Here is a 15,732-nt window from a genome sequence, read left to right on the forward strand (position 1 = left end):
GTAATCATGGCACACCTTGTCATAGTGTTGCATTGTAGCCCTGGCATCAGCATTCTTCCAAACCTGAAACATCCCAAATGACATATAAAAGCATTTCTTTATTGCTCACCAAAACATCAAAGCAACCAAGCACTATCAGTAATCATGAAGCATACAATGCTAGTCCTGACTGAGTCATTAACATTAATGTGGTCAAACATTCTTCACAGATCAGTATTCTGTAGAGAAAGCTGCTGGTTCTGGGAAATAAGTGCAAATGCAATGACTGTACAAGGTAAGGGAAGGAGTGAGTTTCTTTACAGCAGGCGAACAGTCTTTCCAGTGACAGTCAGATAGTCTTCATCTGCCAGGGCGCGCAGAGCCTCTTCAAACATGTCCTTTGTTATTGCCTGAAAGTTAACACATTAGGAGACAGAAACACTATTCAGAAGATGGATATGCTTACCATCCAATTCAAATGTACAGAAAAATACACATTTAAATCTTATTTTAGGGTAATTGTGAGGACTGTTTTGATAGTTCTCAACAGGAAAAGCAGAGCTGGGAGGTACTACTTACAGCTTCAGACTGTCCTCGGAGGTCATCAAACAGCTGCTGGTACTTCATGGCAGGGGTCTTTCCCTTGGACTGGATCATTTTCTTCAAGGCCCGGGCCACTTCCTCCTTACGCTTACGGGCCGTGGCACTCATTCCTGGGTTGAGTAAAAACAAAAAGACAAGATAATATTTGCACCATATTGCACATTATCAAAGACACTGACACATACAAATTCATAACATGGTTGGGTTCGCACATCCAACCAATCCAAAAACATATTTGAAACATTTAACATGGCAGACATCCGAAAGGAATTTGAAGAGCTGTCATAGTAAATAATTACAAATAGACTAAATCCTCCATACCGGTTGTGAGGATGGAGATGTCGACAAAGCCAGTCCTGGGGTCTGTAGCGGACTGCTTGAGGGCTTCGCGATGCAGTCTCTTGGCCTCCTCCACGTCGATGGTCTCCACCTTGTCAGAGAAGCGCACCTTGGCATGGGCCTCAGCCAGGCGGATCAGAGACTCCAGCTGCCTGGGGTAGGCAGACACCATCCCCCGCCCGCTGCCAATCTTCCTCATGTCCACGTAGGCCTGGAAGAAAGATACCCATACAATCAATACAATTTATTTATAAAACCTTTACAATGTTGAATGCTACTGCAGGATATCGACCAGGGCTTCATCTGGCTTAATATAGCCTAAGCCTGGAACCAGCACAGAACTTGTTACATTCAGGGCCTGAAACAAACCTAGCCAGCCACTTAATACTTTTTTTTACCAGTATTTGGTGCTCAGGCCCTGAAGTTACATCTACATCACAACCCCTTTCAACTTAAGAGTATTTGTTATTATTATATGCCTATATCGTACCTCAATGAGTGCCTGGCTGGCTTCTTCGTTCAGTCTGGGGTTGATGTAAGTGCGAGCGTATGCAATGTAGTCCTTCAGCACAGCCATGTCCAGGAACTCTTCCTCGATCTGCTCCTCGCTCTGGTAGTAGAGCGCCACCAGGTGGTGAGCCAGGCGACGGTCGTATGCCTCGTCTTGAGGATCCAGCATCAGGAAGATCAGATCAAATCTGTAGGGGGAAAATAGCATTTTATTTTTTTTATATATTATGTTTAATGCCTCACATACTACATTTTTTAATAGTAGGTCATATGCATGTTGTGAGTTAATTTTTTATTTTATATATTTTTTGGCAACATGGTGCATTTAGCTACAGTGGAGAAGTCATTGTTTGGGGTTCAGTGACCCTAAGTATATTATTGACAATCAATATCATTTATCAATAAGAGTGTCCAGGGTGGTTGATCTATCAGGTAATATTTACCTTGAGAGCAGTGTGTGAGGGAGCTGGATGTTCTCAATGGTCGTCTTCTTGGGGTTCCACTGAGACTCCACGGGATTGGCTGCTGCCAGGACGGAAGTGCGTGCATTGAGCTGGCAAATGATTCCCGCCTGCACAAAAATAAAGAGAGAGCTTTGTAAGAAACTACCCTGTAGTTCACTGTTACTAACAGACTATTTACAAAACAGAAAACAAAATTATAATGCTTCTCCAGTAGTGAAACTATTTAATCATTCGATGTTAGCAACACCACATTTAACATTAAAATTCAAGAAGAGCCTATAAGTTTCTGTGAAGTGCATCGTTTCTGTGAATAGTCTTGAACCTAGTGCTGAAACTTAAACATCAGTACACTTTTTTATTTAACCTTTAACAAGGAAAGTCCATCCCCTGATCTTATTGTTCTTCTTTTTTTTTTAAACCAACCTTGGCGATGGAGAGAGTCTGCTGCTCCATGACCTCATGCAGCACAGAGCGCGTGCTGTCGCTCATCTTGTCAAACTCATCAATACAACATATCCCGTTATCACTGAGCACCAGGGCCCCCGTCTGCAGCACTAGCTGCTTGGTCTCTGGGTCCTTCATCACGTAGGCTGTGAGGCCCACGGCGCTGGAGCCCTTCCCAGACGTGTACTGACCGCGGGGCACCAGGTTGAACACGTACTGCAGCAGCTGGGACTTGGAGGTGCCGGGGTCTCCACAGAGCAGGATGTTTACCTCGGCACGGAAGTTACCGCGGCCTGTCTGGCTGAAGTCTTTACGGGTGCCCCCAAACAGCTGGAGAAGAATACCCTTGGGAAAAGAAGAGAAAGTTTATAGTACTGTGCATTTTGAATAAAAGTCTAATCTAAACTCAGTCAAAAATCAAACAACTGCTGCAGCAAAATACCCTGGGAAAAGAATGAAACTTTATAGTACTGTTCATGGATGTTGAAGGAAAGCAAAATCCACTGTAATCTGAAAGACAGCAGTTCCACATCCCTGGCAACAGAGGACCCCACGTTCATTTGACGAGACAACGATCCCGTGGTGAGTTTCCCAAAAGCGTTGTAGCACAAGCATCTTAATTACATAGCAGGCAATATAGAAAATGATCTTTGTGCTACAACTTTGCTTTCACTGACCTTTTTGATGTCCTCGTGTTCATAGATGCTGGGGGCCAGGGCGGAGGAGAGACGATCGTATACATCTGGTTTGGAGGCCAGCTCCTTCAGTATCTGGACGCGCTCTTCAGTGAAAAGCTTCTGGTCGGAATCCTCATCCAGCCCGTGAAGGCGCTTCTCATCAGTCTTGCGGAAGTGGATGACATCGATGTGGGTCTTGTACACAGACTTCACGTTGCTCTGGCGAGGGTTCTCACGCATAGGAACCGCTCTGTAGATACCTGTGGGGCAGTTGAGGAGTTTCGTCACGACAATAGGACCATTTTCTTGCATCCCAACATCAAAAAGCTCTGTAGCAGGACAGCTAACACGGATGTCGGGAGTCTCGGGACCTTGAGAAATTTAACAGCGATGACCATGAAAACACACAAGACTGACGGCTATTGCTATGCAGGGATGGAACCAAAATTATTCCCCAATCGTTTAGTTCTGAACAGAACCATTATTTTTTGGGTTTCGTTACACTGTTCCAACCAGCAAAATAAAGTTCTGGGCCGATTTGAACCAAAAAAATGTAACGTTTATATTGTTCATTTCTGTTCCTTTTTACATTCAACTCGACATGAAATGACTTCACCAATGGATACGGGACGGGAGCTTGCTATGGAGCAGGCAAGCTACAGACAAATGTAGGGGGCGACATGTGAATGAAATGCTGTGGGTGAGGAGAGCACTGGGCATGAAGCGCTGGGTAACTTGTTGATATGACATACATTATTTGAATTAGGCCCACATAATTATACCTACGGAGGAGTGACTTCTATGAAGGAACGTAACTTCAGAGAGTTATCGTAATGTTGGACCAGAGCTAGCCCTGGATCATGACTCATTTTATTTCACCTGTTCTCTTTACTGCTCCAGAACAGTAAAAGGTCACTTTTATTCTCGGTTCTGTTTCTTAAAAAAAATGTTTGGTCGTTCCAACTTGTTTCTAATGTTCAACAAGTATATTATTCTTATGGCTTTATCTAGCTTTATTTGTGATATTTCCCCTTGCCTTGTTGGCTTGCTAGGTTATCAATCCTCTGACATCTGCGTTGTTGACGGTAACCATCTGAGTATGTTTTATTTTTTTTTACTTGCACGCGATCGTATCCACTGCTAGGTACACAGATGACGAACTGCACACTCAACTTTTCATGACGCAGCAGAGAAATTAGTCTATAGAACCATGTCTTCTTATTCAAACTCTAGTAAGGCACAGCAGCAGTATGCATGACTACGGCTAATTGTTTTTCCTTACCACATGACCTGACCAGAAAAACTAAGCCCACGGTTATAGGCTGTTTTTTTTAAGTGGGGGGGACAAACAGCAGATGAAACAAACAAAGCGCTATTGATTGCAAGGACTGACCACTAAAATATCACAATTATAGTTAAGCATATTTTAAGTCGAAACAGTGTTTGTTACTAACATGGGATACGGTAGTTGCACTAAGCGCATGAGGCACTTACAAGTTATATTCTACAAGAAATCACTGAATATCATTTATTTATAAGTCCAAAAATGGATGCGTCAACTTCAGATTGCCCTTTTAACTAGAGCACACTTTTTGGAAAGCACTTTATAGCCTGTTACAGAATCCTGTTGCCGTGGGCGCCACATCATTGTGTGCGCATTTGTTTATTTGCTTTCTGGAGCCGCGCTGTCTGGCTCTCACTCATCCTCACCCTTTCTCTCCCTCGCATGAGAGATTGAACATCTCCAGCTCGTGGCTTCAGCCAACTAGACAATAGACATGTATCCCACCCCTGGGCACGCTCTAGCCATGCAGTCTCTCCGAGCCCTGATTGGCTAACCAGCCTGACCCACACTCAAACAGTCTTTTCCCAGTCTGTGAGCATGGGTGAACCGGTGGATATGGGGATGCGTGAAAACATAAGTTTGTATCACTATTGTTATGCCTGTTGGATGTGTTTACCACATATGTGCTCCAAGTAGAGATGAACTTTTCTTGACATTTATGTCAATGAGCGTACTTTGGTGCGAAAACTGAAAATCAATCCCAGAACAACAGCAAAGGACCTTGTGAAGATGCTGAAGAAAACAGGTACAAAAGTATCTATATCCACAGTAAAACTAGTCCTATATCGACATAACGTGAAAGGACGCTCAGCAAGGATGAAACCATTGCCTCAAAACCGCCATAAAAAAAGCCAGACTACGGTTTGCAACTGCACATGGGGACAAAGACCTTACTTTTTGGAGAAATGTCCTCTGGTCTGATGAAACAAAAATAGAACTGTTTGGCCATAATGACCATCGTTATGTTTGGAGGAAAAAGGGGGAGGCTAGCAAGCCGAAGAACACCATCCCAACCGTGAAGCACAGGGGTGGCAGCATCATGTTGTGAGGGTGCTTTGCTGCAGGAGGGACTGGTGCACTTCACAAAATAGATGGCATCACGAGGCAGGAAAAGTATGTGGATATATTGAAGCAACATCTCAAGACATCAGTCAGGAAGTTAAAGCTTGGTCGCAAATGGGTCTTCCAAATGGACAATGACCCCAAGCATACTTCCAAAGTTGTGGCAAAATGGCTTAATAAGGACAACAAATTCAAGGTATTGGAGTGGCCATCAAAGCCCTGACCTCAATCCCATTAAAAATGTGTGGGCAGAACTGAAAAAGCGTGTGCGAGCAAGGAGGCCAACAAACCTGACTCAGTCACACCAGCTCTGTCAGCAGGAATGGGCCAAAATTCACCCAACTTATTGTGGGAAGCTACCCGAAACGTTTGACCCAAGTTAAACAATTTAAAGGCAATGCTAACAAATACTAATTGAGTGTATGTAAACTTATGACCCATTGGGAATGTGATGAAAGATACTATACGCTACATTTCACATTCTTAAAATAAAGTGGTGATCCTAACTGACCTAAAACAGGGAATTTTTACTAGGATTAAATGTCAGGAATTGTGTAAAAGTGAGTTTAAATGTATTTGGCTAAGGTGCAGGTAAACGTCCGACTTCAACTCTATGTAATATATGGTTATTAGATAGTCCTCTGCTCCAGTTGTATTCATCATCATTCCTTCATACATAGCTTCTCTCATTCTATTGCACTCTGCACATATCTATGCAGTGTATTTATATCCTGTATAGCATATTCATCTTCTCTCTGTACCTTTACAGGACCTTTCTCAGAGTGTTTAAATAAAGTTCATGTGTGCTAACTCTTGGGCTGCTTTATTCTAACCGGGGACGGCGTCAGTCGGTCACAAACCAGTAAAACACGTAGAGCCGGGTTGCTCTCTTCCACATACCATATCCAACAGCTAAGCTATACATTATCGCTTCACAGCCAGTCCTTCTACGGGGTAAACAGCTCACCAGTGATGTTGATGCGGTCTCCTGGCTGTACTTTGTCGACCAGGTCGTTGTGAGCGTACACTATGGTGGTGTGAGGGGTCTGCCCAGCAGGCATGTCATCAGGAGACTCCTGCACTTTGATCTGAAAAGGGGAGATGGAGGGGGAAAAAAAGGAATCCGAGTGAAAACAGGAGCTCTGCTTCTTCAGAGCTGTGTCTGGGAATACACTAGAATTGGATTTGTGTTCTAACCCAGGAAGACAAGCCTTTATGGACTAACGGGTATCGGAACTAAACCACTATCCTCAGTTTTCTGTTCAGCAGCATCCAAACAAATATAATCTTCTATTTAAAGTAAGCAGACTGTCTTAAAGTATAACAGATCTTGACCAACTTTTAAAAAATGCTTTCACCCCATATCTCACCATCTGTTTGTCGGAGAAGGCTGAGCGGTTGTGGATGAGGGCCAGACTGTGGATGGTGTTGCAGTTGCGGCACACGGCAGGCTCTGCGATGCGGCCGCGGTCCACCTCCACGCGGGTAAAAAAAGCACAAACCTGGCACTGGAAGAAGGCCTCCTGCATCTCTGGGATCAGCTGGGAGGTCCTGATCACCATGCCGCTGATGGTGATCATTTGGTCAATGTCTGGAAGGAGAGGGACAGAGGAAGTTTGTATTAAGTACTGAGCACTATAGCACCAGATATGGCTTCAAATTGTGCTTGTTTCAAACATTTTAGATATGGTTGACTGAGCTTGCCCGGGACAAATGGAATCAATGTCAGCCCCAAAAGTACAAATCATCTGGCACTCTAGGCCGCAGGCTCATTCAAACGCTCAATTTGGAAAGAAAATCAATGTTAAATTGAGTATAATTCACTCTTCATATGGTTTATAGTGCAATAGATGTTCATGTGTTGTTCAGGGAAGCTAGACATCCATCAGATGCTCCCAGGTGATATTTATTTTTAACAACATTTCGACCCGTAGATCCTACGGATGGAAACGTTGTAAATAGCTAACACCTGGGAGCATGAGCAGCAGTGTGTGGCATTTTCCTTTCTGTTGTCCATTATACCGTCTTTCACATAGCGCACGAATACAGCAAGCTGGCTTAGATTGGAAACGTCTGTAGTCTCATCGAGTTGAAGGCTGAATTTTGCCGGGCTTGAAATCAGATCTGCAACTACTTGAGCCAAGATGTCTTTGCTCATGTCCTCTATTCTGTCGATTGATGGTGTCATTTGAAAGAGGAATTTGGGATAACTTAACTTCAGCCTCTTTTCCCAGCATGATATTCACCATCTTCAACACAGCTGGTTGTATGAGTGTTTCACCAATGGTGTGTGGTTTGCCCTGCTTTGCGATCAGGTAAGCAACTTCGTACGATGCTGTGAGGATCGGTTTGTTGATGGGTACAAATCCAAGAACAGGCAGAGTAGCCTTTTCATCAAATCTGGCTCTCTTCACCTTGAATTCAGCGAGAGTTGTGATCTTGTATTTTGCATCTCCATGCAGCTTAAGGAAGTGTTCTCTTAGTTTTGCCGGTGCTAGACTAGAATTGCTCAACTTGGCATTGCAAATCATGCAGTTAGGACGCTGACTCCCATCACGTTCCGTTATACATGCAAATCCATATTGTACATATTCGTCCGACCACTTTCTTTTTTTGCTCAACATAGTAAGTATGAACGGATTAAAATATTAAGAAAGAAATCACAAGTCGACTACTGAGCGCACCAAATTCCCTGCAGCACAGATAGGCCAAGCGATGTAGCGTGATCACCTGCAGCCAATGATGGCCAAGCGGGGTGTGTCATCACGAATCATATGAGTCGGATGTGTGTCTTGACCTCCGCCGAACCCCTGAGACTGACTCACCAAACCCCTGGGGTTCGATCGAACCCAGGTTAAGAACCACTGATATAGATAAATGGTATGGTGTAGAATGCAAACCCATACATCTCAACACAGCCAGCATGCTTCCTCCAATCAGTCTACATTAGAGGGAGCATCAAGGAGCTTGCTGGCTCCAGCACCACTGCACCAAGCCCTGTCCCTTCTGCTCCTGCCACAAGTGTTCATCTGCTCAAATATATTTGTGCAGGCATGGATGTGCCTAAGGGCACAGCATGGAGGCGTTGCTGTGTTGTTTGCCAGATGAAGTCTCCCATCATATGCACCACATGCTCAGTGACCCTCTGCTTTACATCAGAAAGAGACTGCTATGGCATCTGGCATCAGCAGCAGAATATTGTCTAGAGTTTTGGTAAAGTTGGTGGGGTTATATGGCAAAGTGGGTGGGGGATAGCGTAAGTATGTTATATCTGGAGTACTTTTCTTGTCTTATCCGGTATCTTGTGTGAATTTAAGTCTGCTCTCTCTTTCTCTCGGAGGACCTGAGCCCTTGGACCATGCTCCAGGACTACCTGCCATGATGACTCCTTGCTGTCCCCAGTCCACCCGGCCTTGCTGCGGTTCCAGTTTCAACTGTTCTGCCTGCGGCTATGGAACCCTAAACTGTTCATTTTTACTCTTGGGGTGCTGTCCTGTTGCACCCTCTACAACCACTGTGATCTCCACCCGGCACAGCCAGAAGAGGACTGGCCACCCCTCATAGCCTGGTTCCTCTATAGGTTTCTTCCTAGGTTTTTGCCTTTCTAGGGAGTTTTTCCTAGCCACCGTACTTCTACACCTGCAATGCTTGCTGTTTGGGGTTTTAGGCTGGGGCTCTATAAATAGATTTGATTTGATAGAGGACTGGGGTCTTCTAAATATTGAAAGTGTGTAAATAGTTACCCATGTTATTTTGTAAATGTATATACACATATTTATTCATATATTTTTTTTAATCAATGTTATTATTTTTTTCTTTCATTTATTATTCTAATTTTTTGGGGGGGTGAGAGTTAGAATGGTATTTTGTATATAGTCATTTGTTTCAAAATGTATACCTTCACCAATTTGGCCACTTGGGTACATTTGGGCTACTTGTGTGGGACACCTGGGTGACTTCATGATAAATGCCATGTAGCACACTCATTCTGGAAGTTATCATTCTGAAACTTTGCACAAGTACTGTTGCCCTCTTATATTTTTCACTGGAATTGTCCCCATCATCCTATCTGAATGTTTGTTTTATCTTGTTCATTTTAAAGATGATACAAAAATAAAAATAAAAAACGTATGGTTTGTTCCATTGTTTTATCTAAACCAGATCTATTGTGTTATATTCTCCTATATTCAATTCACATTTACACAAACTTCAGAGTGTTTTCTTTCAAATGGTACCAAGAATATGCATATCCTTGGTTCTGTGCCTGAGCTACAGGCTGTTAGATTTGGGTATGTCTTCAGGCGGAAATTGCACAAAGTAGGGGGGGAGCTCTAAGAGGTTAAACGTGTTTATGTTAATTAACGGTGAACAACATTGAAACCAGCAGTTATTTGCATGACAGTTACCGGCTGACAAAATGTAATTACCGCCACAGTCCTATTACCTTCAGGGTTCAGGCTCCTCATGTTCCTGGTCTTCAGGGCGTTGTATGGCCGCACCTGGATCTGGTGCTCCAAGATGGAGTCTGGGAAACGCTCAAAGAACAGCTCATTGACAGCCATGTCAAACGTGGGGATGACTTCCTGTGAAATAGATATAGGAAAAACAACATTGTGAATCACCATTCTTATTGGTATGCCACACGTAATTAAACATATTGTAATCTCTATGCCCATGGTAATAAATGGTAGAAAAATACTTAGCAGACAAATATTACACCAACCCACCTTTGCTAGCGGTTACAATTTGATTTAACGCTGTCATACGGGAAACATTTTAAGTTAGCATTCATAGCCCATCATCTCCCATTAATATTAAAGAGGTCCTAAAGCTAGAAATCAAATATCTAAATGACCCTTGGTAATTCCATATGCTAGCTTAGTAGAACTTACACACACACACACACACACCACTTAGACTCGAGAGGGTTCATATGTGAGACCGTCTGGTGTGTGCGTGTTTACCTGGGGGTAGGAGATGAGCTGCCTGTACAGGTCTGCGTCAAAGGACTGCACATGGCTGCAGTTGACGTTCAGCACAGGCTCACCAACCACACTGATCTAGAGGGACAACACAAATAGAAACTTATCACTGCAAAATAATAAGTGCAATACTAGTCTCAAGACAAGATGTTAATGGCTGATCACTGTTATTGGTGTCACATGGTGCTAGGGGGAGGGGGACCCTACCTCCTCCAGCTTCTGCATGTAGAGAGGCTCATTCAGGTCCAAACCAGCATTCTCATCCTCGTTGGAAGCCGGGTCAATGAACCTCTGCAGGAATCTCTGTGGGGAAAATGAACAATAATAGCATTCAGATAAAATGATCTAACAGATTGAACTCACATTTTTTCTTATCATTTAGATTTGTATTATTTATTTTTCGACACCAATGAAAGCAAAGCCCTAAAGCCCTCATTTCCATACCTGGAACTTCTCCTTGCACGTTCCCACGTTGACATCAGTGCCCCAGATAACAAGCTTCTGACCCAGTGCCTGCTCACTGGCTACTGCACCATCTGCACTTGGCTGGTGGAGGACAAAAATGGCATTAGCTGTTATAGATTTCCTAACAATGTCATTCTATATAGCATAAGCCGTTAGCAAATCTCTAACGCCAACTTTCTAAAATAAATAGCATTAGCTGTTACAGATTTGCTAACAATATCAATCTATATAGCATTAGTGGTTATACATTTCCTGATTATCATTCTCCATATAGGAGTTTCTCTACTCACCGGCTCAGAGTGAAGGTCCACCTGGGGGGCCTTCCTGATGGAGCCCAGGTCAGGGCGCTGTCTGGCTGGGGTGCCACCCACACCACTACGGGGGGTGCCCTCCACCCTGGAGCTCGGAGTCCCGTACATCAGAGGGGAGCTCATGTCCACCTCACTTGGGAGAACTGAGGAGAAGACATTCCGAGTGACATCACAGGGTCAAAATCTCACTTCTTTTAGGTACAGTTCCAGTTTATTTTTTGCAGTTGTGCTGCACAAATGATCTGGGCCCATCTCCACAAAGCATCTCAGAGTAGGAGTGCTGATCTTGGATCTGTCCATATAAATCAAATCAAACTTTAGTTGTCACATGCGCCCAATACAACAAGTGTAGATCTTACCGTGAAATGCTTACTTACAAGCCCTTAACCAAGAGTGCAGTTCAAGAAGAGTTAAGAAAATATTTACCAAATAAACTAGAAAGTAAAAATAGAAATAAAAAGTAACACAATAACAAGGTTATATACAGGGGGTACCGGTACCAAGTCAGTGTGCGGGCAGGGGTACAGGTTAGTTGAGGTAATTGTACATGTAGGTAAGGGTGAAGTGACTATGCATGTGGGTCAATGTAAATAGTCCGGTGGCCATTTGATTAATTGTTCAGCAGTCTTATGGCTTGGGGGTAGAAGCTGTTAAGGAGCCTTTTGGTCCTAGACTTGGCGCGCAGGTAACACTTGCTGTGCGGTAGCAGAGAAAACAGTCTATGACCTGGGTGACTGGAGTCGCTGACAATTTTATGGGCTTTCCTCTGACACCTCCTATTATATAAGTCCTGGATGGCACGAAACTTGTCCCCAGTGATGTACTGGGCCGTACGCACTACCCTGTGTAGCACCTTATGGTCAGATGCCGAGCTCCTTTCCCCATCTCCTGAGGGGGAAAAGGTTTTGTCGTGCCCTCTTCACGACTGTCTTGGTGTTTGGACTATGATAGTCTGTTGGCGATGTGGACACCAAGGAACTTGAAACTCTCTACCAACTCCACTACAGCCCCGTTGATGTTAATGGGGGCCTGTTCGGCCCGCCTTTTCCTGTAGTCCACGATCAGCTCCTTTGTCTTGATCACATTGAGGGAGTTGTTGTCCTGACACCACACTGCCAGTTCTCTGACCTCCCTATAGGCTGTCTCATCGTTGTCGGTTATCAGGCCTACCACTGTTGTGTCGTCAGCAAACTTAATGATGGTGTTGGAGTCGTGCCTGGCCATGCAGTCATGAGTGAACAGGGAGTACAGCTGGGGACTAAGTACACACCCCTGAGGGGCCAGTGTTGAGGATCAGCATGGCAGACATGTTATTGCCTACCCTTACCATCTGGGGGCAGCCCGTCAGGAAGTTCAGGATCCAGTTGCAGAGGGAGGTGTTTAGTCCCAGGATCTTTAGCTTAGTGATGAGATTGGAAGGCACTATGGTGTTGACAGCTGAGCTGTCGTTAATGAATATCATTCTCACATAGGTTTTTCCTTTTGTCTAGGTGGGAAAGGGAAGTGTAGAGTGAAAAAGAGATTGCATCATCTGTGGATCTGTTAGGGTGGTATGTGAATTGGAGTGGCAATTGACAACAACAAAAAATATATTTTATTATCAAGTGCAGTCACAAAAAACATCAAACTGGCTCTTATGTGGACCGCCACAGGAAAAGAAGAGCCAGAGTTGCCTCTGCTGCAGAGGATAAGTTCATTAAGAGTTACCAGCCTCAGAAGTGGGCAATTAACTGCACCTCAGATTGCAGCCCAAATAAATACTTCAGAGTTCAAGTAACAGACACATCTGATCATCAACTGTTCAGGGGAGACTGTGGGAAATCAGGCCTTCATGGTCGAATTGCTGCATAGAAACCACTACTAAAGGACACCAATAAGAAGAGACTTGCTTGGGCCAAGAAACACAAGCAAAGGACATTATACCGGTGGAAATCTGTCCTTTGGTCTGATGAGTCCAAATTTGAGATTTTTGGTCCCAACCGCCATGTCTTTGTGAGATGCAGAGTAGGTGAACGGATGATCTCTGCATGTGTGGTTCCCACCGTGAAGCATGGAGGTGGTGTGATGGTGTTTTGCTGGGGACACCGTCTGTGATTTATTTAGAATTCAAGACACACTTAACCAGCATGGCTACCACAGCATTCTGCAGAGATATGCCACCCCATCTGGTGTGCGCTTAGTGGGACTGTCATTGGTTTTCCAGCAGGACAATGACCCAAAACAAACCTCCAGGCTGTGTAAGGGCTATTTGACCAAGAAGGAGAGCGATGGAGTGCTGCATCAGATGATCTGGCCTCCACAATCACTCGACCTCAACCCAATTGAGATGGTTTGGGATGAGTTGGACAGCAGAGTGAAGGAAAGGACCCAACAAGTGCTCAGCATATGTGGGAACTCCTTCAAGACTGTTGGAAAATCATTCCTCATGAAGCTGGTTGAGAGAATGCCAAGAGTGTGCAAAGCTGTCAAAGCAAAGGGTGGCTACTTTTAAGAATATAAAATCTATTTTGATTTGTTTAACTTTTTGGTTACTACATGATTCCATGTGTGTATTTCATAGTGTTGATGTCTTCACTACTATTCTACAGTGTATAAAATAGTAAAATAAAGAAAAACCCTAGAATGAGTATGTGTCCAAACTTTTGACTGGTACTGTATATTTATGCGACTACAAAGAAAAAAGACTAACTTAAACAGCATCATTCTGTGTGTTAATGCTGGAGAGGCAGTTAGTTACCTGAGCGGCGCGGGCTGGAGAACAGAGAGGTGTCATGGACAGCAGGGCTGGCAATGTCTGTGCCTGGAGACGTGGGCATGGCCGGCAGATCCCCGTTGGAGGAGTCCTGACCTCTCCGCCGCTGGGAAGGAGGGGAGACCAGGCCATCACTGCCAGCTACAGAGACAGAAAAATACATTGTTGGTTAGGTTAGACTGCTTCCTTTCATGTGATTTATATGTCCTTGGGTGTCATATTAAATTAAAAACAGAATATCTCTGTACAAACTGTAAATATAGTTTATGGTACTCAGAACCTTTTGCTGTCGACTTAGGAGTGGCTGGAATGTCATCCCTGTTGCGCTTGCGTCTACCGGGAGTTGATGTTGGTGAAGACATTCTGAATGATCACAGGTCCTAGAAAAGAAATCTGGTTGACTATACGGTAAAAAAAAAAGTTAAATAACGTTAAATGTATGCGTCTTTGACTCGTAAAATAACATAATACAACCAGTAAGTAACACATAGCGGAGTTGAGCTTGAATTAGCTAATAACAAAGCCAGTAGTTAGTTATGTCATTAGCTAACGAGTTAATTGTTGGTAGCTACTTGCATTCTTTTCGACGTGTAATGAAACAATGCATCCTAGCCAGTAGGCTAGCTGGGAAGTCAACTAAACATCCGAAAGAGCTTGTAAACTAAAAATAAAATATTGATTGTAAATCCTTAACTAGGTACATTCTCTAATAATATATTCCTAATAATTTTTTATCAAATACTTTGATGGCTGGCATGTTCATTGTAAAACAGTAGCTAGCTAGTGCTAGTTAACAATAGAGAGAAAGCTACTATGTTAGTATCTTTGCATGAAAGGCACCAACTACTACTTGCCGAGGAAACCCAGTCTGATTTTATTTAAAAAATCTGGTGAACACTCCCAAACACATAAATTAGGTCATCTGAATTTGCTCTAACATAAAACATTTAATAAACAACGACCTAGTTCATTTAGCTTTTGAAAACCTTAGAAATAGCTAGCTACAGTATCTTAAAATTACTTTTCTTACCTACTACGTAGTGATACCGCAATGAATTTGGCGCGAAATGGTGGGTGTGACGTTTTAGTCCCGGGAAACTTTGCACCAATAGCGAAGCTAAATACTTGTGCGCTAACCATTAGCATTTGCACATCAAGGGGGTCCCGGAGTGTCTTACAATCAGTACCGTTAACATTTTAAATTGAATAAATTAATACTTTAATACATTAATAATTTTTGTAAGTATTTCATTATTAGTTCAGGAGTTTGCATTGTAATAATTGTGTTCACCTAAAGGTCTGGGTAATCCCCCCATCAATCTGACATCGTTTCACCCGAAATGTTCCCACTCAGGGGCTAGTGTAAACCTTTACCACAAGGTGGCGCATGTGCCATGAGAAACGTGTCAACATTTTTCGACGATCACTCGAAAAATACAGAATGCATTTCTTTAGATGTTCATAGAATTTATGGGAATGGCATGAAACAAATTCCGGGAACACATCAAACATGCAGAATTGCTCTTACCATAAGTAATTACTCTGCATTCTTCTATATAGTAACAATGCCTTTATATCAAATTAATAACCATGATAACCTACTTTCCAGGGCCATTAATGACATTTAATTTATTTTATAGACAATGGCATGTACTGTACACAAAAATCGGTGAATATAAAATATTGTTCATTATGTAACATTTCCACTGCCCACAATGTCATATGACCAGAGACGTGCACTTGACAGTTTACATCAATGGTTCCCAACCAAGGGTACTTGGCCTACCCACAGTGGGTAC

General features: G+C 43.3%; 1 protein-coding gene across 4 annotated transcripts; it reads right to left on the reverse strand.

Annotated features, from left to right (window-relative positions):
- Positions 1 to 78: 78 nt before the first annotated feature.
- LOC110508600 (DNA replication licensing factor mcm4-A) lies at positions 79 to 15,075 on the reverse strand. 4 transcript variants are annotated; one of them, XM_021589235.2, is made up of 17 exons: positions 14,964 to 15,075; positions 14,214 to 14,334; positions 13,919 to 14,074; positions 11,161 to 11,324; positions 10,850 to 10,951; positions 10,613 to 10,708; positions 10,388 to 10,483; positions 9,868 to 10,006; positions 6,794 to 7,014; positions 6,391 to 6,511; positions 3,017 to 3,276; positions 2,319 to 2,684; positions 1,875 to 2,002; positions 1,412 to 1,619; positions 904 to 1,132; positions 559 to 692; positions 79 to 389 (listed from the first exon to the last, which is right to left on the reverse strand). In XM_021589235.2, exons 2-17 carry the CDS (start codon positions 14,293 to 14,295, stop codon positions 297 to 299), a joined length of 2,595 nt encoding a protein of 864 aa, XP_021444910.2. In that variant the 5' UTR covers positions 14,296 to 14,334; positions 14,964 to 15,075; the 3' UTR covers positions 79 to 296. The 4 variants fall into 4 exon arrangements, with proteins under 4 accessions (XP_021444910.2, XP_021444911.2, XP_036822595.1 ...); XM_021589236.2 differs by having other exon boundaries at positions 14,214 to 14,313; positions 14,964 to 15,047; XM_036966700.1 differs by lacking the exon at positions 14,964 to 15,075 and adding an exon at positions 14,788 to 14,941.
- Positions 15,076 to 15,732: the final 657 nt, after the last annotated feature.

The sequence above is a fragment of the Oncorhynchus mykiss genome, chromosome 28, assembly GCF_013265735.2.
Source record: "Oncorhynchus mykiss isolate Arlee chromosome 28, USDA_OmykA_1.1, whole genome shotgun sequence".
NCBI lineage: Eukaryota > Metazoa > Chordata > Actinopteri > Salmoniformes > Salmonidae > Oncorhynchus > Oncorhynchus mykiss.